This window comes from Stigmatopora argus, chromosome 1 (assembly GCF_051989625.1).
Source record: "Stigmatopora argus isolate UIUO_Sarg chromosome 1, RoL_Sarg_1.0, whole genome shotgun sequence".
Taxonomy (NCBI): Eukaryota; Metazoa; Chordata; class Actinopteri; order Syngnathiformes; family Syngnathidae; genus Stigmatopora; species Stigmatopora argus.
In genome coordinates this window covers 6,165,330-6,188,585 of record NC_135387.1, presented here as the reverse complement: position 1 = coordinate 6,188,585, position 23,256 = coordinate 6,165,330, and the positions used below count along the sequence as shown (strand labels likewise).

The 23,256-nt window shown below is 41.1% G+C and overlaps 3 protein-coding genes across 3 annotated transcripts; 1 reads left to right on the top strand and 2 right to left on the bottom strand.

Moving 5' to 3' along the window:
- The first annotated feature begins 211 nt into the window (after nt 1-211).
- tmed4 (transmembrane p24 trafficking protein 4) lies at nt 212-3,029 on the top strand. Its single transcript, XM_077612147.1, has 5 exons — nt 212-423; nt 1,261-1,361; nt 1,499-1,624; nt 1,776-1,922; nt 1,994-3,029. Exons 1-5 carry the CDS (start codon nt 288-290, stop codon nt 2,141-2,143), a joined length of 660 nt encoding a protein of 219 aa, XP_077468273.1. The 5' UTR covers nt 212-287; the 3' UTR covers nt 2,144-3,029.
- Nucleotides 3,030-3,523: 494 nt separating this feature from the next.
- On the bottom strand, nt 3,524-16,776 carry plpbp (pyridoxal phosphate binding protein). The gene is made up of 8 exons (XM_077612024.1): nt 16,608-16,776; nt 15,190-15,297; nt 15,070-15,105; nt 14,934-15,009; nt 8,360-8,500; nt 8,143-8,285; nt 6,524-6,622; nt 3,524-4,373 (listed from the first exon to the last, which is right to left on the bottom strand). The coding sequence occupies exons 1-8, from the start codon at nt 16,695-16,697 to the stop codon at nt 4,191-4,193; spliced, it is 876 nt and encodes a 291-aa protein (XP_077468150.1). The 5' UTR covers nt 16,698-16,776; the 3' UTR covers nt 3,524-4,190.
- Nucleotides 16,777-19,003: 2,227 nt separating this feature from the next.
- snrpg (small nuclear ribonucleoprotein polypeptide G) lies at nt 19,004-22,110 on the bottom strand. The gene is made up of 4 exons (XM_077596772.1): nt 21,960-22,110; nt 21,716-21,738; nt 21,307-21,431; nt 19,004-19,195 (listed from the first exon to the last, which is right to left on the bottom strand). Exons 1-4 carry the CDS (start codon nt 21,989-21,991, stop codon nt 19,145-19,147), a joined length of 231 nt encoding a protein of 76 aa, XP_077452898.1. The 5' UTR covers nt 21,992-22,110; the 3' UTR covers nt 19,004-19,144.
- Nucleotides 22,111-23,256: the final 1,146 nt, after the last annotated feature.

Here is a 23,256-nt window from a genome sequence, read left to right as displayed (position 1 = left end):
ACATTTTTGAGCTCGGTTACAGCAATCATAACGTTTGTTCAGTCTACTTTAACCACCTTGGTATTGGTAAAAAGAAAAAAAAGGCTTTGAACTAAGTGTAGAGTCCGTAATATATGGAGTGTAGTCGTGTAACCACAATAGGGGGAAGTTTTGTTTTGATTTCCTTAGACAAAGACCAGGGCAAAATTAACCTTGTTCAAAATACCCCCCTCCCATTCTTCCGCACTTGATGACGACGGACAACGATTCTGCAGTCTGTACTTTTGCCGTGGAAGACTTCATTAAAGATGCTCACTACTACTACGCTTGGTCTAATTTTGATAGTTGCTTGGACTTATCCAAGTTCAGCACTCTATTTCCACATAGGAGAGACGGAGAAAAAATGCTTTATTGAGGAAATTCCGGACGAAACTATGGTTATCGGTAAGCAGCGCTAGCTAGTTTTGGACGTAAGCAGGCAGCTGCTTGTTGAATATGAGGCGTCAGAATTTCTTAACCATAGCGGTGTAGTCTTCGATAGTTAGTAGCTTGTACATTTCCCACTTTAATTTTTCCTATTAAGTTTTATTTTTAATCCCTGAAACATGAGTAGCGAGTCTCGAACACCCTAGCACAATTGGTATTTACCCTACTACTACCGGTTCCGTGACATTCATATTGCACCTGACACGTGGATTACATATTCCCCTTTTTCAAATGTATGTTAACTAGCTTCTCGCTGTTTATGAATGTTTGTTAATAAGTCAGTGACACTCATAATTTGACGATAACATGTTATAGTTTGTTGTACCCCATTCATTGGAAATTGGCTTTTATATGAATAAACATCTCATCTCATTTTCTGAGCCGCTTTATCCTCACTAGGGTCGCAGGGGGTGCTAGAGCCGATAGCTGTCTCCGGGCCAGAGGCGGGGGACACCCTGAATCGGTGGCCAACCGATCGCAGGGCACAAGGAGACGGACAACCATCCACATTCGCACCCATACATACCTAGGGGCAATTCAGAGTTTCCAATCAGCCTACCATGCATGTTTTTGGAATGTGGGAAGGAACCAGAGTACCTAGAGAAAACCCACACAGGCCCGGGGAGAACATGCAAACTCAACACAGTTGGGCGTGACCTGGATTTGAACCCAGGACCCCAGAGCTGTGAGGCCGACGCGTCAGTGGCAGCCAATGAATTAAAAATATGTTAAGATCTCTTCAATTTTTGGATACAATTTTAAAAAGTTTTATAAAGGATTTTTGTCTCTTTACAGGAAAGTACAAAACTCAGCTTTGGGACAAACAGACAAATTCCTTCCTCCCATCCACACCAGGTCTTGGGATGCATGTTGAGATCAAGGATCCTGATGCAAAGGTATGACAAAAAATGCTAGGTAGTGTGTTCAAAAACAGAATTACACTACATTTATTCATAATGTTGCCAGTGATTTAAAGCCCACCATCATAAAGCCTCTTTTGTGTAACATGTTCATTGCAAATAATCTTTTTTAGGTCATCCTTTCTCGCCAGTATGGTTCCGATGGCCGGTTTACATTCACTTCCCACACTCCAGGAGAGCACCAGATATGTCTGCACTCCAACTCCACTAAATTGGCACTGTTTTCTGGAGGGAAACTGGTAGGACTCATCTACTGTCACAGCTAGAGTTTGCTTAGTTTTCTTGATATCAGTTGAAGGTTTTGTAAGCGTAGTCATTGACGGCATGCCACGCTTTCTCCCTACACTGCAATTCTGTCCGTTTGTAACAGCACATTTTCCGATCTTGCAGAGAGTGCATCTGGATATTCAGGTTGGAGAACATACCAATAACTACCCTGAAATTGCAGCCAAAGACAAACTAAATGAGCTTCAGCTGCGTGCCAGACAACTCCTGGATCAGGTGGAACAAGTCCAGAAGGAACAAAATTACCAGCGAGTGAGTGACTAAAGATGCTTGCTTGAATTGTCTTTCACTCGCTTGTGGCTGACGGAATTTTCTTTGTTCAGTATCGAGAGGAGCGTTTCCGTATGACCAGCGAGAGCACCAACCAACGCGTCCTATGGTGGTCCATTGCCCAGACGCTCATCCTCATCATTACTGGCATATGGCAGATGAAGCACCTTAAGAGTTTCTTTGAGGCCAAGAAACTGGTTTAGCCAGAGAGTGAATGGGAGCAACAGACACCTTAGGAGACAGACTTGAATGACCAGAATGAAGATTCCCTCGCAAGAATTCAGGCAGAGACTTTTTTTGTTGAGTGTTGGCAATTGATCAAGAGTTGTGTAAATCCTTTAACATCGTTTGATTTGCCTATTTCATTTTGTTTTAGTGGTTTGACAACATCAGGCATGTTTTGGTAATGCATCAGTGGATTTCACACAATTTTTTGTTACGTATTATGGATTTAGAGGCCTGATTTATCATTAACCTATTGACTGTGATGGAGCTCCAATTCTTTTTGACTGGGAGGGCTGACAGTAGATTGGATGTCTATAGGCATTAACAATGACAATTAAACACGGTAATCCACTGCCAGCGCTCCTAGTTAATATAAATTTGACATCACTGTCAGTGGCACACAATGATGTCACTGTTGGGAATATTCTAGCATCTCAATTGTCTTTAGACCTGTTCACACGCACTGAATAAATAAACCATTTAAATGTTGTATAGGTGTCCATAGAAACATATCTACAACATTGACATGGATAGACAATGTTGTAGTTACTACTTGTGGAATTCTAAATTGTCTGAAAACAACATTTTAAATTTTGTTCATCTTTTGGATTAATTTTACTGCATATAAGGTAATTTATTGTTGTTGTTTTTTAAATCAAACCTATTCGTTAGTACATGGGAATACCACAAGATAAAATAGATGTCCTACATTGTTAAATGGGAAACACCTGAATAAGTCATAAGTTTTACATTTTTTTGCAATTCATTTAAATATCTAATTTCTAAAATGCACTGTAGTCGACCAGAAAATGTTCCTTCAAAGTCATGTCACCTCCCTATGCTTGATAAAGAAATGTGGTCCTATTTGTTTGGTCTTTTATTTTTACAGCAGGTGTTAAATTACTACTTAACCAACCCAGCAACATTTAATTTAGTTTAATAAGTATGTGAACACCCTACCACTATATTGCAAGTTCTCCCACTAAGAAATCATGGGGGAGTGATTTTTTTATCGTAGGTGAGGTTGAGTTAGTCGTGGTGAGAGAAAACATCTAAAAGATCCAGAAATAAAATAAAAAATACATGGTGTGGAAGTGGACTAACAGGTCTTTGAGGGTCAAGAATTCTAGCTGATGGACAGGTGTTCAAATACTTATTTGCAGCTATATCACAGAAACAAATCCTTAAAAATATATACATTGTGATTTCTGGATTTTTCTTTTTAGAAGTAGTGGACATGCATCTATGATGAACATTTCAGACCCTTCCATGATTACTAAGTGGGAGAACTTGCAAGATAGAAGAGTGTTCAAATACTTATTGACCTGACTGTACATGAAAAACACTGGCACTGGAGATAGTTCTAAAAGGATAGTTTATTGCACTGTTTAGGTGTCTCAGAGCAATGCTAACCACTGTTCAAATGTGCTCATCAATACATTGTATTTCCACAATAAATATTTGACAAATGCCTGAAGAAAGGAATCAGATCAACTGTATCAACTTTAGTATACAGCTATGTTGAAAAGAAAACCATGTTGCACAGATTCCCTCACAACACGGCTTCTATCTCCTATCTTGAGTTGTGAAAACAGCACTAAAATTCACAAAATACTTAAGGGATGCGAGTGTTTTTTCAAGTGTTTCTTTCACCACAGCAAAAAAAAAATCAACATTTGTAACACACCACTGTTAAGCACAAGTTGAGTTAGACTTGTATAAATCAACACGTCAACAGAACAAATGGCTCTAGCTTATGTAGAAAAAAATAGCTTATGAAAAAAGTTATGAGGTGTATGATTGCTTTGTAATTTTTAGTACCGGTTTAAGTACCACAGTTGATCAACAATACAGTGAAAACCAGTTAACCTTTTCGTGGCAAATTCGCTTTCTTAGAAAATTAAATATTTTTCAAAATATGTACCATTTTTGGCAATTGAATGCCTGTGTGTGAGGGGGGTAGTCGTGTTGATTTTAATAACTGGTTCCATCTCGATGGAAATTGACAAAGAAACATGTTCAGATTCAGACTGTCAGGTGCTGCATTTTCTTGGCAGCCTCTTCTGACACCTGCTTGGATGTTTTCTCCGGGCTGGGGGCAGGGCTGGGAGCAGGACTGGGAATTGGCGTGTTGGCTGCGCTGTTGGGATACTCCCTGTTGCCGAAGATGATGCTTCCCACCCGTACGTTAGTTGAGCCCACCTCGATCTGCAATGTGATACCACCACAAATGATACAGATTAAATGGAATTCCCTAATTCTATACATGGTGGTACCTTGAGATACAAGCTTAATGCGTTCCGGGACTGAGCTCATATGTCGATTTACTCAAATCAACGTTTCCCATAAGAAATGAACTAAATACAAATTAATTCCACCCTCTGAAAAAAAAGACCCAAAAACGGATATTACAATGGAAAAAAAATTGTATTGGTTGTAATTCACCATCTACTAACTGAGTAACAAAAAACTAGTGGTTAAGATGTTTAATATTAAAATGAGGCATTATTTTAGACAATGGGGAGTTCGTGGATGGGGGGAGAGAGAGCGAGTCACTTGACGGATGCGCTCGTAATGTAACATAAACGTTAAATTTAACTTAAATTAACTTAGATTCCTATACACATGCGCACTTAAAAAAAAGTTTTAATCTTACGTTACACTAAATTTAAACCTTTTTGTGCAATAACCAAGGAAAAGAGGTTCATGTATTCCACCGGGCTTTCGGGGCGAATTTCCTGCTTCTCCATACGTATTGACGAGCCAGCTCAGTCATGCGTACACTACCATGTTTTTCCATTGTTTCATGCTTAATATCGATTGTCATCATACACCCTTTTCTTCGCACTACCCTTCATTGCACCGTCTTGCTTTGGATCCATTGTTTTCCTTAATTTTGCACTGACTAATACAAAAAAAAAATGCAACGCTCCGCCCAGTGCTCGTAGAGATATTTGCACGAGGGAGATGCGGCGAGAGAGATAGTGTGGTGAATCTTTTTTTTTCCACAACGCACTCGTAAACGGAACCAACAAATTTAAATTAACTTGGATTAATATATACAGACACTCAAACATACATTTAATGTAACTTTACACAAAACTGAATTCTAATTTTGTTGTAATCTTTTGTTACCTTCGTTTTTCGGGTTGGCGGTTTGCCACGCCTCCGCCCTCACGTTCGCTATCGATGGACTGTTTGCTGTTGTATTGCCTTCAAAATATTCCCAAAATGATGCACACAAATGTCCTCACAATAGGATAACGCACGACCACTTGCCAACGAGAAATAGTCTTTAAAGAACGATCGCGGGACCTTTCCTAAGAAAGAATAACAGGAAATGACATAGCTGAGCATCCCACGTAGTGATTGTGGGTAATGAAGTTTTATTCTGAGAAAGGTTGCCATTGCCTATGGGTGTTGTGTGCAGGAGTATACTTCATTACCCAGAAAGCCCTCTTTTTGCATGCGCGTTGTGCTTTTCCTGGTCGTATGAGAAACTCGTCTGAATTAATTAGTTCCGTGCTCGTAAATATTGTTATACACGAAAGATATGCAAAAAAGACCTGGCTTGGTCGCATCACGAAATTTTGACCGCATAACGGGCGAATTATTCGATCGAAATTTCCCCCGTAAGACGAGCATTTTGTATGACGAGCGGTCGTATGACGAGGTACCACTGTATATCAAACTACCGTATATACTGGCATATAAGACGCCCGCATGTATAAGTTGCACCCTTAAAATTGCCTTAAAATCGTCGAATTTTACAATTTCTCACATATAAGCCGCCCCCGATTCACAATTTTCACCTCCATTTTCATGGTTTTAATAGGGAATACAAATGTGTTACTTTGAAGGGAAAATCTTAAGAAAAATCATCTCGTGGTATTTCTGAGATACTGTATGAATCAAAAGCACATTATTAGGGTCAATATCATAAGGAATTCATTCATCCAGTAATGGTTGTTTTCTTACTGCAAAACAACCAACAAATAGTAGATGCTACTTTGCCAAGTTTTACTGGTGTTAAAGAGTAAAGCAAGTCTTGTGCGCACATAAGCCGTATCCTTGATTCAAGTCATCATTTTTTTTATTACAAATACGGCTTATATGCAAGAAAATACGGTACTTCCTAAAAGGGTTCATTAATGTTGTACCATTTGTTGTAAATTGCCTCATTGGTCAATTAAATTTGGCACAACAACTTTCTATTTAATATTCACGCTTCAGTAATAGAATATTATTTTCTAAAAAACATTTTTAAATTGTTCTGTATTAGTCTACTTGCTTTTACGGTAGTTTGTCGTCCCCAAAATGTTTGAATTTTAGAAATGTTTGTCATTTTTGCTACTTACCGCATGTTCGAAATCTGTGGACATCCCCATGCTGAGCTCCACCTCCTCCAAAGGTAGCTTTAGCGTGTCACAAATCTTCTGTCTCTGACTCAAAAGCATCTGTGAGGGAACAAACAGTTTAGGGGCAAGTGAGCAAAAGACTAAGTAAGGAGAAGGGGGAAAAAAGAGTCAAGTTGTAACATTGTCTATGTGTAGCGTGCATCATTTGGTGAATCAATTTCAAATTTCACCTAAAAAAAATAGTCTAAAAGGTGGACTTTTAGCCTTTTTCTTTTCAGAGAATAAAATAAAACCTCCCAAAATTGCAGCGATTTTGAATGATCAATCTGAACTTTATATTCCAAAAAATAAAATTGAATATACAGGTTGAGAGTGTGATTCTATCATAAATTATTATTTATATTATATTATCATCCAGGCTCTATGCGTGGATTATTTAAAATAATTCAGAGCGCCTGATGTGCTGGTGTTTTATTTCCGCTATTTAGGGAGATTCTCCGGAGTCCCAGAGTTTGCGTTGCTTGTAAACGCGGGGTAAACTCCCAAATTTCCGGAGAAGTTGGCAGCTCTGAGTACAGACGCTCCCCTACTTACGAACATTCAACTTACGAACAACGGTACATACGAACATGTCTGCAAATTGCGTTTAAGTCGAAAAATGTTCGTAAGTCCAATTTTGTATTTCGCGCCTTTTTCAGAGTAGTACTTCTTTCCGCCGCTAATACCGACACCTGGCGCTGTGAGAGCTCAGCTCACCCAGCATCTACCTTCTTCTTTGTTGCAATGCGGAAGTGCGTGAATGTATCTCCAGTGTGCAAAGAACCTTTTTCCATTTGTATCATTAAATATCTCATGCATCCATTATTGAATATGGTTGGTAAAAAGCAAAAGGCTTCTATTGAGGGAGTTGCAAGGAAGAGGCAAGCCATTTCATTTGAAACGAGTGGCAATAATAACGAAGCTTGATGCGCGTGAGAGTGGTGAGCGTTTCACGGGCATACAACTTGTCAGTACCATTTATAAACAGAAAGATCGAGCAGCAGGACCCAAATATTGAACGTTGCACAAAGTTTGCAAATCAATTGAATGATGCCATACAGTGCTACCGCATCATTTATGATGAAAAAAGAAGGAAACTGTGCAATCGTCGTTAGATCGCTTCTTTCGGCCAGTTTCTAATACATAAATCTCTATCTCTCTCTCTATACAGTACTGTACATATTCTCTCCATTTTATTAAATGTTTTTTTCAGTACAAACCAATGCGCGTTACTTATACAAGCCTTAAACATACAAATGCACTTATATCAACCTTCAATATACTTATATAGGCCTTAAACACAAATTATAATACAAAATATAGCACTGAATCAACTTACAAACAAATTCAACTTATGAACAATCGCTCGGAACCTAACTCGTTCGTAAGTAGGGGAGCGTCTGTATATGTATGTATTGGGGGAAAAAAGGTTCACTTTGACTCACTTTGCTGTGCCTGCTCACATATCTCACTGATAACAGCAAAACGCTATAGAACTCAATTAACTAGCCAAATCCCCTTTGAAAGTTTTTAACAAATTGTAAAAAAAAAAAAATTCAAAATACAAACAATGTTTATACCTCAAAGTCTGGATTCGGGCCCAGTGTGAGGTTGTAGCCGTAGCGCCCAATGGTCATGAGTCCTGAGAAATGCAGCGCAGTGCACTCCAACACAATGTGCTTCACAGTATTGACCGTTTCCTCTGGTGGGAGGCCGTATTTACCTACATTTGCATATTGAAGTGAACATTAACATGTGACAATACATAAAAGATACAGTTAAGGACTAAATACTAACTCTGTTCGCCACTGGTGTTGATTTGCACCATGACCTTTAACCTCTGCGGGCTAACTCCTCTGATACGCTGCCATGAACTATTGACCTTGTCGGCCAGTTTCGGCGAGTCGATGGTCTCCACCAAGAACAAATTTGGCACGCCTAGGGGAAGAAATTTGAAACTACTACAGTGGTACCTCAAGATACGAGCTTAATTCGTTCCGGGACTGAGCTCGTATGTCGATATTCTCGTAACTTGAACGAACGTTTCCCATTGAAATGAACTAAAAACAAATTAATTCGTTCCAACCCTCTGAAAAAACACCAAAAACAGGATATACATATAATATATACAGACACACTCAACCATACATTTAATGTAACTTTACACAAAACTGAATTCTAATTCTGTTTTATTTTTTTTTACCTAAAGAGCACATTTTACTGAAAACTTGTCCAGAGCTTAAAATAGAACACGGTGCAAATCCTGTGGAGTTTAAAGAAAAAGAAAAACAAAGGAAGCCCGTCTTCTCAGTGGACTTGTTAAGTTAACTAAATTATTTTGTTTTATTTTTTGGACTATTTTCTTGACAGTTTTTTTTTTTTATAACCTGCTTGACAGTTGGGTTTGTCAAGCAGGTTCTCAAAAAATCAACAACTGTCAAGCAGGGTTGACGCCACCCGGACTTTCAGCGGGAGTTTTTACAAGGAACGCATCAAGAGTTGTTTGTTTTTGCCTTCCCTTCAAAATATTTGGAAAATGACGCGCACAAATGTCCTCACAATGCGATAACGCGCGACCACTTGCCACCTTGTCAGGGTGCCTCTTTTCTACAAAATCAGAAAACTCTTGCCACTTCGCTAGCATGTTTTTGATATCCTTTGTAGCCAGGATAGGTTTATGCCCCCAGTAGTGCCTTCTCCTCTGCCATGATGAATTTCCGCCTGGGCATCTTCTTCCAAAAAAGACGGTGCTCGGATGATTCTCTGAAAGACGTTTCGCCGACGGACGTTTGACAGAGGGACAGGTCGCCGAATGGACGTTCCACCGAACGGTCAATCGGCCGAACGGAGCTTCCGCCGAGCGAAAGTTTCGCCGGCGCGCTCGCCCCGCGTGTGTACAAGTTTTTCAACCTCGGCCCGCGGGCCATTTACGGCCGTTACAGATAACATTCATTTAGGAATAACAAGGGCATGTACTGCCTGGCCCCCACAATAATAAGGGCATGTACTGCCCCCCGCTGGGCATATTTCTAAATACAAGTACACAGCATATAATGACAGCACTCATGTTAATTTCATCCTAAAACAGCATTTAATGATCAAATACAAATACTGGAGCTCTTTGGACATTAGAACCGAGCCCAGGGAAGTGAATTCCTTGGTAAAATGTCGCGATAAGGCAAAAAAAACGTCTATACAGACGCTCCCCTACTTACGAACGAGTTAAATTCCGAGCGATTGTTCATAAGTTGAATTTGTTTGTAAGTTGATTCAGTGCTATATTTTGTATTATAATTTATGTTTAAGGCCTATATAAGTATATTGAAGGTTGATAGTGCATTTGTATGTTTAAGGCTTGTATAAGTAACACGCATTGGTTTGTACTGAAAAAAACATTTAATAAAATGGAGAGAATATGTACAGTACTGTATAGAGAGAGAGAGATTTATGTATTAGAAACTGGCCGAAAGAAGCGATCTAACGACGATTGCACAGTTTTCTTCTTTTTTTCATCATAAATGATGCAGTAGCACTGTATGGCATCATTCAATTGATTTGCAAACTTTGTGCAACGTTCAATATTTGGGTCCTGCTGCTCGATCTTTCTGTTTATAAATGGTACTGACGGTCGAACGATTCAAGTTGTATGCCCGTGAAACGCTCACCACTCTCACGCGCATCAAGCTTCGTTATTATTGCCACTCGTTTCAAATGAAATGGCTTGCCTCTTCCTTGCAACTCCCTCAATAGAAGCATTTCGCTTTTTACCAACCATATTCAATAATGGATGCATGAGATATTTAATGATACAAATGAAAAAGGTTCTTTGCACACTGGAGATACATTCACGCACTTCCGCATTGCAACAAAGAAGAAGGTAGATGCTGGGTGAGCTGAGCTCTCACAGCGCCAGGCGTCGGTATTAGCGGCGGAAAGAAGTACTACTCTGAAAAAGGCGCGGAATACAGAATTGGACTTACGAACATTTTTCGACTTAAACGCAATCTGCAGACATGTTCGTATGTACCGTTGTTCGTAAGTAGGGGAGCGTCTGTATACGACCATTCGCCAAACGGCTCAAAATGCGTTTAATGATTAAATACAAATACTAGTATTGTATATACAATACTAGTATTGTATTTTATACTAGTATTTTATTTAAAAGACAAAGGAAATTCACATATTCTTTGTGTATACAGACTAGATGTCCGATGCGCGTTGAGAGACAACGGAGCTCAACGTCGTCGCTTGTCGGCCATTTTAAGAACAGAGCCATTCGCCAAACGGCTCAAAATACTCTCAAATTCGGTCAAATCCAGCCGAAAACAGCGTTTAATGATTAAATACAAATACTAGTACAGACGCTCCCCTACTTACGAACATTCAACTTACGAACAACGGTACATACGAACATGTCTGCAAATTGCGTTTAAGTCCAAAAATGTTCGCAAGTCCAATTTTGTATTTCGCGTCTTTTTCGGAGTAGTACTTCTTTCCGCCGCTAATACCGACGCCTGGCGCTGTGAGAGCTCAGCTCACCCAGCATCTACCTTCCGCATTGCAACGAAGAAGAAGTGCGTGAATGTATCTCCAGTGTGCAAAGAACCTTTTTCATTTGTATCATTAAATATCTCATGCATCCAATATTGAATATGGTTGGTAAAAAGCTAAAGGCTTCTATTGAGGGAGTTGGAAGGAAGAGGCAAGCCATTTCATTTGAAACGAGTGGCAATAATAACGAAGCTTGATGCGCGTCAGAAAGTGGTGAGCGTTGCACATTCAGTACCATTTATAAACAGAAAGATCGAGCAGCAGGACCCAAATATTGAACGTTGCACAAAGTTTGCAAATCAATTGAATGATGCCATACAGTGCTACTGCATCATTTATGATGAAAAAAAGAAGAAAACTGTGCAATCGTCATTAGGTCGCTTCTTTTGGCCAGTTTCTAATACATAAATCTATCTCTCTCTCTACAGTACTGTACATATTCTCTCCATTTTATTAAATGTTTTTTTTTTCAGTACAAACCAATGCGTGTTACTTATACAAGGCTTAAACATACAAATGCACTTATATAAACCTTCAATATACTTATATAGGCCTTAAACATAAATTATAATACAAAATATAGCACTAAATCAACTTACAAACAAATTCAACTTATGAACAATCGCTCGGAACCAATTGCGTTCGTAAGTTGAGGAGTGTCTGTATTTGTATTTAATCATTAAACGCATTTTGAGCCGTTTGGCGAATGGTCGTATATAGACGTTTTTTCGGATACGCTCGGGGAAAACCCCCCGCCGATGTATGTGGTGCTCACACTTAGAAAAAAATATGGTGCTCAGGATTCCAGCGGGGCATGTGTCACCCCTGTCCGCCCACAGAGCACTGTGCTCGGTGAAAACCCCCCTCCAATGTGTGTGGGGCTCAAATTTGAAAAATTTCTGGAGCTCCAGAAATTCAGCGGGGCGTCGTCCAACCCATCCGCTAAGGGTGCACTATTCTCGGATAGGCTCGGGGGAACCCCCACCGATTTTTTAAGTGCTCAAACTCGGGAAATATATGGAGCTCGATAATGAAACTCAGCATGTCATTAAAATCCGCCCACGAAGCACTGTTCCCGGGGAGAAACCCCTCCAATGACCGTAGGGATATGATTTACATACTCGGCGGGCCGGATTAAAAATCCTAACGGGCCTTATATGGCCCGCGGGCCGAGGTTGCAAAACTTGTACACCCACGATCCGGGGGCGCGGCGAGCGCGCCGGCGAAACCTCCGCTCGGCGGAAGCTCCGTTCGGCCGTTCGGCCAATTGACCGTTCGGTGGAACGTCCATTCGGCGACCTGTCCCTCTGTCAAACGTCCGTCGGCGAAACGTCTTTCAGCGAATCATCCGGCCACGAAAAAAGACCAGTTTCCTCGCAGTTGAACACTTGTTGGGGGATTTAACTTTCCTGGGTGATAATCGAGGCAAATGTGTTGATAAATTCCACCGCGGCTTTCGAATTGGAACTTGCTGCTTCAACGTGTCTAATAACAGAGTGTATTCCAGATCTTTTTTTAAATTTTTCAAACCAGCCATGACTCGCTTTAAAGCAGGGGTCCCCAAACTTTTTCTTGTGAGGGCCACATAACTTTTCCCTTCTCTGATGGGGGGCCGGTGTCAGTTTGTAACAGAAAAAGCCATGGAACATTAACTTTCTGTTGTGCCATGCACAATCTTCTCCCTTTGCTCTGAAGTTTATGCACGACACCACAACCGTCATTACAGAATCCCACGTCAACATTTTGCAGCACAGTGCTTGCTGGTGAATTTGGCAGTGGACTCGTAGCGGGGCGGTGAGACCCCTTTTTTCCAACTCCCGGTTCATGCGTCCCATTATTAGACCGCGAGTTTCGGCCACCATGCTAGGAGCCCCGTCAGTCGTGATGCTAGCTAGCTTTGACCAGTCCAGGTCCAACTTCTCCATGGTTTGGCACACTTTGTCAAAAATATCCTCTCCCGTTGTAGTCCCTTTGAGACTTTGGAGGGCTGCCAGATCCTCGCAAATCTCAAAGTTTGCGCTAACTCCACAAATAAAAATGAGCAGTTGCGCTGTGTCTTGCACGTCCGTGCTTTCATCCAGTGCTAATGAAAAAAAGTCAAATTATTTCGTCTTCTGCTGCAGCTGGGCATATACATTACTCCCGATTTCTTCAACGCGTCTGGTCATTGTACTCGCCGACAGACTTACGGCATTAAATGCATTTTTCTTCTCGGGACACTCCTCCTCCGCGACAGTATCCATACATTTCTTAACAAACTCTCCGTCAGTGAAAGGCTTACCGCTGCTTGCTATCAATTTAGCAACCCAAAAGCTGGCCCAAGCGGATGCCTGGTTCTGCTGAGATAGTAGTCCACTTTTTCGCTTTGAGAGTTTGTCTGCTCGTATTTGGCCTTGCAATCTATCGTACTTGTCTTTGTGACGGGATTCATAGTGTCGGCAAAGATTGTATTCTTTGAATACCGCCACCGTCTCTTGACAAATGAGACAAACAGCCTTTTCTTTGTATTGAACAAAAAAAATAATCGTTTGTCGACTCCAGGTTAAATATCCTGCATTCTGAATCAATTTTTCTCTCACCTAACTTTTTCGCCATTATTCCATTCTCAAACAGGTTGCAGTTTTAATATGCTTGAATAGTCCGCGATGGTCCCAGGGCTCCGCCCTCACCTGCAATCGTCCAGATGTCTCGGTAACACTGCTCGTGCATGCAACGGTGGACGTGCCCGCATGCATCAAAGGGAAACACTCTCCCCGCGCGTGTCACCAAAGAAGCAATGCGAAGCCCCGCTTCACTGGGATGATTTGTGGGCTCAGCAGGGGTGCAATGAACCAAACACAAGATTAAAATGTCCCAGTCTTCAAGGCCAAATAGGAAAAAAAATCCGATAGCGTCTCTGGTATTGTTCAGAGGGCCGGTCCAAATGTGCCAGCGGGCCGCATCCCCCCCCCCCCCCCCCCCCCAAAAAAAAAAAAAAAATTCAAAAAAAAAAAAAAAAAAAAAAAATTCCGATAGCGTCTCTGGTATTGTTCAGAGGGCCGGTCCAAATGTGCCGGCGGGCCGTATCCGGCCCGCGGGCCGTATCCGGCCCGCGGGCCATAGTTTGGTGACCCCTGCTTTAAAGGGTTCTGAAGGTGTTGAAGGCTCCCCCTTTTCAGATCCTTTCTTTGTTATTAAATCCATGTAAATTCCGCTGGCTTTTTCACCTATAGTTGACTCGGTCACGCTATATCCTGCTAACTGTTTATCTTTTATCCATAATAAAAGAAGGCTCTCCATCTCGTCATGAATGTCACTGCGCCGGGGGGAAATTATAGTTAGTCCCTTGGAAGGCCTCAATTGCGTCCTTCTGCTTCAGGATGGTGCATATGGTTGACGTATTCCTCTTGTATTGCCGAGCAAGCTCTGTGACACGTACTCCACTCTCATATTTTTAAATTATTTCGCGCTTAATATTGATTGTCAACGTTCGCCTTTTCTTTGCACAACTCTTCATTCCACCTGTTTGCTTTGGATCCATTGTTGTTCACTTTGTATTATGCATTGACTAACGGGGGAAAACATGGGAAAATGCAACGCTCCGCCCAGTGCTCGTAGAAATCTGTTATACACGAAAGAGATGCGGCAAAAAAGACAAAAAATGATAAAAAGCCTCTCATGTCTTCTCGTATCTCAATTTTTTTCTCGTATCTAGAGATAATTATTTGCTCGAAATTTTACTCGTATCTCGAAATGCTCGTATGTCGGGGTGCTCGTATGTCGAGGTACCAGTGTATATGATTTTTTTTAACTAATTGATGTACAGTAAAAATGTACTTACCCAAGAGTTTGTTGACATTACCCTTCTGTAGATGGCCAATGAAATGCCACTGGATTTCTGGGCATGATTCTAAAATCTGAATGAGAACATCATTATTTAAAAAAATTAAAGAAACACAATGACCATGCCAACTTACCATCGGATCTGAAGCTTTGTCCACAAGTTCATTCACCTGGCATTAAGACACAAACTTGCAGTTTATTTATTCATGAAATCAAGTTTCAGAAGGAGCAGGTGTTGCACGCAGTGTACTCACGTAATTTTCTCCAAAGTCACGCTGGCCTTGGTTGTAGGCCTCCACGACCATCTCCGGTGGTTTGGTTTTGCTGACTGCGACGAGTCGTGGTGGCACAGCTGGTAACGTCTAAGTTAAAAAGGTGTCTTGTCATTTTGTACTGTTCAGTAGATTACATTTGTTGCTCTTCCTGTCCACCAACCTATGCATTTTCCCAGTCACTGTAAATCCCTCAGTGCTATTTGTTCATTTTGTAAACTATCATTTGAGGTATGGCTGGGTTTTGGAGCACTTCTGTAGATGTTGCCATCATCTTGGTGCCAAAAAAAAACATGAATAGCTGCCAACCGTCACATCTCAAACACAAATGGAGACATGAGCGAATTGAAAAAATAAAATTAACCCAGAAAAAGGTTACATAAATCCCCCAAAAAATGTTTTTAAAACATTTCTTTTACAATTACGGATTTTTGATCGCCACCTCCAAATTTACTTCAAGTACAATTTTAAGTGCCGCCTTGCGGCTTGAATGGTTAGCGCGTCAGCCTCACAGTGAGGGGCCTGGGGTCAAATCCAGGTCGGTCCACCTAAGTGGAGTTTGCATGTTCTGCACGGGCATGCGTGGGTTTTCTCCAGGTACTCCGGTTTCCTCCCACATTCCAAAGACATGCATGGTCGGCTGATTGGACACTCTAAATTGCCCCTAGGTATGAGTGTGAGCGTGAATGGTTGTCCGTCTCCTTGTGCCCTGTGATTGGCTGGCCACCCATTCAGGGTGTCCCCTGCCTCTGGCCCATAGTTAGCTGGGATAGGCTCCAGCACCCCCCGCGACCCTAGTGAGGATAAAGTGGTTCAGAAAATGAGATGAAATGAATGGCTGTCTGTCCAAACGTGCCCTTGAATTGGCTGGCAACCAATCTCGGGTGTGAGCTAGCATACACTAGAGCGTCATGCAGCCATAAATCATAAACATCATCATTAAATGACTTCTCAGTCATACATTATCTAATTCTATTGTGAATTTTCACACAGCATCTGTACTGAGCTCATTGGTGGCATCGGCTGGGGATTTAACAAAACAATAATACAATCATTTCTCTCTTTGATTCCCTGAATACGGGGTGAAATAAAGTTCTAATCTAAAAAAAAACACTTGTTAATCGGCAAATAGCAGGAGTAACATAACATTTGTGTTTGGTAATCAGCGGGTGGATGTTATGGCCATTTTACTGTAATAGCCAATAGATACCAAGCCAATGCCAAACTACAATGACATTCTGTGCAATAGGCTGCCTCATAGACCACGCGTGGTCTTACAAGAGCCCCACTTATGATCAGCCAAAGGTTGAAAGCCTTACATAACTGATGATTGCAAAACAGCACGACTTTCTCCGAACTAAGTGGTGTAGGCGTTAGAACTCCGTCTTCCCGGCACGTACCTTCGGTCGTCGGGAGGCCGCCTGGTTCATCCGTTGCACCACCGACTTCAGCGCCTTGCCTACCTCGTCCGACATTGCTATTTTCCACATCGCGTGAGAACCTGCGGCGTGCTCCCGACGTAAGGGACGCGTCTACAGTGACGACAATTGACTTTCAAAATAAAAGCAGGGTGCTGAACACAGCCTCCTATTGAGTAGTACTAGTCCGTCATACTTTACATTGCACCCTACTACGATGCCTGGGAGGTTTAGTAAGACTTTGGCCTTAAATAAAAATAATCTAGCATATTCATGTAATAATGAGGATAAAGCATTAAAACCATGCGGGGGGTGCTGGAGCCTATCCCAGCTGACTTTGGGCCAGAGGCTGAGGCCAGCCGATCACAGGGCATGAAAAGTCAGACAATCATTCACACTCAGACCTAGGGGCAATTTAGAGTGTCCAATCAGCCGACCATGCATGTTTTTGGAATGTGGGAGGAAACCAGAGTGCCCGGAGGAAACCCACGCATGCCCGTGCAGAACATGCAAACTCCACACAGGTGGACCAACCTGGATTTGAACCAGGACACCAGAGCTGTGAGGCCGATGCGCTAACCACTCATCAACAGGGCCGCCAGAATCTAGCATATCCATGAAATAATGAGGATAATGCATTAAAACCAGTTCTATCCAAACTATGACTTGGAGGCCTGGACAATTTTTTTTATTGGCCCACAGTAAATTATGAAAATGTCAGGGTATATGTCCTGGAAAAAAAGCTTGAGTTCAACCTACATCAAGTTGTTAACACTTGGGCTCGTCACTTAAACAGTAGCTCTTCATAAACTCAGAAGTCAAAAACTACTACAGTGGTACCTCGAGATACAAGCTTAATTTGTTCCGGGACTGAGCTCGTATGTCGATATTCTCGTAACTTTGGGCGAGCAGGGGAGACTTTTTGCACCGGTAAATTGTAATATAACATAAACAAATTTAAATGAACTTGGATTACGATGCAGACACACTCAAAATAACTTTAATCTAACCTTAAACTGAACTTAATTCTAATTTTGTTTTACATTTTTATACCATTCTTCCGACCGGGTTGGCTGTTTGCCCCGCCTCCACCCCGACTTTCTCTATTGATGGGCTGTTTGCGTTTGTATTCCCTTAAAAATATTCCAAAAATGATGCACACAAATGTCCTCACAATAGGATAACGCACGACCACTTGCCTCTGGCCTGGAGTCAGCTGGGATAGGCTCCAGCACCCCCTGTGACCCTAATTAGGATAAAGCGGCTCAGAAAATGAATGAATCAACTTTTTGTACATGGGTATCCAAACCAGTCCCCAAGGGCCACAGTGGGTTTTCATTCCCATAGATTAGAAGAAGAGGATTCATTTTCACCAATCTGGTGTCTTAAACGTAATCAGTTGATTATTATCAGGTGCCACTGGTTTAAGGAAGAAATCACATTGGTTAAACTCTGTACTGGATCAATTGGAACAAAAACCTGCACCCAATGCAGCCCTTTGTTGAACAGTTTGGACACCCCTGGTTTTCTATATTTCTCATCTCATTTTCTGAAGCACTTTATCCTCAGCTGACTTCGGGCCAGAGGCGGGGCAAAACCCTGAATTGGTGGCCAGCCAATCACAGGGTAGAAGGAGAAAAACAATCATTCACGCTCACACTCATACCTAGGGGCAAACTAGTGTCCAATCAGCCTACCATGCATGTCTTTGGAATGTGGGAGGAAACCAGAGTACCCTGAGGAAACCCATACAAGACCCAGGAGAAGATGCAAACTCCACACAGCTGGACTGACCTGGATTTGAACCCAGGTCCACCACTGTGCTAACCACTCACCGCCAGGTCACCCAGTTTCTCACTTCCAATGTGATAAATTGAATTACTATTGAGGTTGCAATTATTTTGACCAGGGCCAGTTTTTGCAAGAGGGAACGTTGGCGACCGCCTAGGGCACAATCTATGTGGGGCAGATGACAGCATTTTTTCCCCTAATTTACATATCACCGGTTGTATTATCCATCATTTCCATATCAAATTAGTGGCGTAGACTATCTGCTCGATGGCGGACATTTCAATCCAATCATCCTGAATGGAATTTAATGCCACATGTAAAAGGGGCAAATAACACCCAAAACATTATTAATGTTATTTGTGATTTAAAATGAATCTATCCACTTGTGTGGTTCAAGGTACTATGTGCATTTTACATTGGTGTTTATTTCTACTCTGCAAAATAAGCTTTTTGCTAAAATGTTCCGAATCACAATTCATCATGAAAGGGTTAATATTGACAACAGAACTGTTTTAACAAACAAAACTAAAAGATAGTGAGGCAGCAAACTGCAACAGTCGAAATGTAAATTCAACATACTGTGAGGATGGAGACTACAAAGAAATTGATTTATTCATTCTGAAATCCATAAAAAGTCATTTTCCACAAATCAAAGACAGTTGTGTTGTTGCACTTAAACCATGTATACATTAAAAAAAAAAAGTGTAGCCATAGACGTGCAGCTTTTCTCATACTCTCTCCAAGGCTTCTAACATGATGATGCTGTTACCTCGAATGACCTAGAAAATAAAAAGGCATACATGAGAAAGACAGCAATAAGCAACTTAGAACCAACCCTGTTCTTGCTCGCGATGGCTGCAAATTACATGAAGTGACATTCCCAATCGCACATCAGATCATCTGAGATGTTTCATTCGTTTGACAGCAAAGGGCAGTATTGAACAAAATGGTGACCAAAAGACAGATTAAAAATGAAAAATGGATATCCTATTGTACTTTCTCAAATGAAAGACATGGAAAAAAGACAACCTGAAATGTGAGTGTTTTTTTTTATTACTAGTGGTGGCTATAAAAATCTGTGGCATTTCTTTCCTGTTGAACTATTGCGAAGTAGCAGGGTTTTTTCCACTTTGGACGTCACAGTCAAGGAGGCAACACTTCCAAAGACCTGGGTCATATGTACAAATGGGGCGAAAGGCAGATTACATCCCAGAATGGTCGCCAGTCTATTGTAGACATAAATTGCTTTACAGAAATATTCCTGACGATAGCTGGACATTCCTTTCGTGATGAAAAATGTATGGCAGTGGCTCCTTAGCCGGTAACCGGTTAAATAGTCCCAAGAGCTATTTAGCTGGTAACCTATTATTTAACATTGAGTGAATAGGGGATTTTCTAAAGCATTCAACCAATCTTATTGAAATTTGATGTGTTTTTTCCCAGTTGATAGATTTTAACATTAGGTGAATAGGGATTTAATGACTACAGACGCTCCCCTACTTACGAACATTCGAGTTATGAGCAACGGTACATACGAACATGTCTGCAAATTGCATTTATGTTGAAAAATGTTCGTAAGTTCGATTTTGTATTGCGCGCCTTTTTCCAAGTAGTGCTTCTTTCCGCCGCTAATACCGACGCCTGGCGCTGTCAGAGCTCAGCTCACCCAGCATCTACCTTCTTCTGCCCACTTCGTTGCAATGCGGAAGTGCGTGAACGTATCTCCAGTGCGCAAAGAACCTTTTTCATTTGTATCATTAAATATCTCGTGCATCCATTATTCAATATGGTTGGTGAAAAGCGAAAGGCTTCATCCATTATTCAATATGGTTGGTGAAAAGCGAAAGGCTTCTATTGAGGGAGGTGCAAGGAAGAGGCAAGCCATTTCATTTGAAATGAGTGGCAATAATAACGAAGCTTGATGCGCGTCAGAAAGTGGTGAGCGTTGCACGTGAATACAACTTGAATCGTTCGACCGTCAGTACCATTTATAAACATAAAGATCGAGCAGCAGGACCCAAATATTGAACGTTGCACAAAGTTTGCAAATCAATTGAATGATGCCATACAGTGCTACCGCATCATTTATGATGAAAAAAAGAAAACTGCAATCGTCATTAGATAGCTTCTTTCGGCCAGTTTCTAGTAAATCTCTCTCTCTCTAATGTATTATATATTACATATTGTCTCCATTTTATTAAATGTTTTTTTAGTACAAACCAGTGTGTGTTACTTATACAAGCCTTAAACATACAAATGCACTTATATAAACCTTCAATATACTTATATAGGCCTTAAACATAAATTATAATACAAAATATAGCACTGAGCAACTTACAAACCAATTCAACCAATGAACAATCGCTCGGAACCTAACTCGTTCGTAAGTAGGGGAGCGTCTGTACTATTTAGGCAGTGGATCCGTAGCCGTAGTTTCTTACTATTTACCCCATACAGAATTCTTACCGGCTAAATAGCCCCTGGGACTATTTCACCGGTTACGGCTAAGGAGCCACTGCCAAAATATATCTACTGCTCGTGTTTTATAAATTAGTGGCAAACGATTTTGACAAACATTTTTTGCCAGCAAATAATCGTGGCCGTACTACCGGTAAATCAAAATCGAATCTGAATCTATACAACAATGGCAGCGTCCAGTGCAGCTCAACCTTGTAAGATGGCTTGTTAGCGTGCTGCACAGGCAGACTATTGTCCGGGCTTTCAACATTTAAAATTAATTCTGATCACCCTGAATTACCATTTGTTAAAAGTCATAAGCATTTTTAATAGTCTTTCATACCCTGTAATTTGCGCTATAAAAACACAAACCTTTAATTCATTTCTCGAATAGGCAATTATGAAAATGATCGCTAGCTGCAGCCCTACTTACCACCATGCCAATGGTATGCTGTTGTCCTCCTGGTCCCATTTCCAGAGTGTCATCCACCACCAGGTTCATAAAGGGGTCAAACCCGCGAAGGATGCCCTGCACGTGTCTGCCTCCATTTAATTTTACTAATACAAACGCACAAACATAAAAACTGAGTATAACGTTCATGAACCTATCAAAATGGTAAGGGTGTTATTTAATTTTTTTTATTACATAACTGTTCAACTTAAATCGTTTTTAGAGCATTTATAAAAACAATGTAATTATAAAAAATAGCGGTTTTTATCAATGGAGAAAAGATGTACAATAGGAGTGTGTATGACGTCACTTACGCCACGGATAATATTCGTTTAGTTGGATGTGAATAGAAAGTGAACGAACAATAAAAAAATAAATGGCACAAACTCACGCGAAAGCTTCTTGTCCATGAACCTGAAGGAACAAAGTCAACATTAGTTTCCGTCACGGGAACCAAGAGAATGTATTATGAATGTTCAACGAAGGTATTCCCTGCTAAGAGTTGTTAGCTTGGTCTCGCTTTACGTTGATTGGCGCCATGGCCGCGCGGTCAAAATGCTCGAGTACAAACGTATATTTACAAGACAAAGGGGGAAAACAACGTTTTTTTACAGTATATCTGAGGAATAACTTACTTTTTCAACTCGGGAGGATGTGCTTTGCTCATTTTGTTGGTTATTCACAAGTCAACGGAGAAACGTTTTGTTTAAACCTGCGGAAGAACGTGCGTAATTCAACCGGAAGTAAATCCACAATTCTCATCCTCTTTCCGTACATTCAAATGTGAACTACTGCCCCCTTAGGATTTGGACACCCATTACAATCTTACACTATGAATCGAGTCACATGATTCTAAAATATAGTTTGCCTTTCTAATTTCTACACAGTATTCAAATTAATAGAGCATAAAGGCTTTACTAAAACCAGTGTATTACAAAATGTGCAAAAAAATGATTGCATGAGTTGCTTTTATTATAGATTTTTATCTCTAATCCTTTAATGTACGGTTTATTTCCTTAAATATTTCATGTTTTCTCCCTTTTGTACTGACATTTATTTGTCTGCTAAGCCTATTGGAATCTTTTTATTATCATAATAAATAAATGTATAGGCGGCCCGGTGCGTCGGCCTCACAGCTCTGGTGTCCTAGGTTCAAATCCAGGTCATGTCCATCTGTGTGGAGTACATGTTCTCCCCGGGCCTGCGTGGGTTTCCTCCGGATACTCCGATTTCCTCCCACATTCCAAAAACATCAATGGTAGGCTGATTGGACACTGTAAATTTCCCCTAGGAATGGGTGTGAGTGTGCATGGTTGCCCGTCTCCTTGTGCCCTGCGATTGGATGGCCACCGATCCATGGTGTCCCCTGCCTCTGGCCCGGAGTCAGCTGGGATAGGCTCCAGCACCCCCCACAACCTTAATGAGGATAAGGCGGTTCAGAAAATGAATGATTAAATAAATGTATAATCTATAAATAAATTTGACTTGACCAAACGTACATCAATTGGCTGCAGGAAGATTTGGGTTGTTCCCCACCTCTTGCCTGTAGTCATCTGGGATATGCTCCTGCACCCTTTAAGCAGTACGGAAGATGTACAAATGACAAAATTTCTTACTGGCTGAACTTTGCTCTGTATTTTCCTGATTTAGTATATTAGAAACCCAAGGCGTAATTTCCTGTATGTACAGATCAACTGAAATATTGAAGCATCTAATTGAACTGTTTCATATTCACCAAATTAGTAGACAAGTAACACCTTCTGAAAACATTTTAATGACTGCTGTATAGAACAAACAAATGTAAAAAAAAATAATTAAAACATTGTGTAAAAAAAATTACACACCAGCGGTTTGAAAACTGTAGATCAGGGGTCTCAAACTTGCGGCCCGCGGGCCAACTGCGGCCCGCGGGACGATCATTTGCGGCCCCCG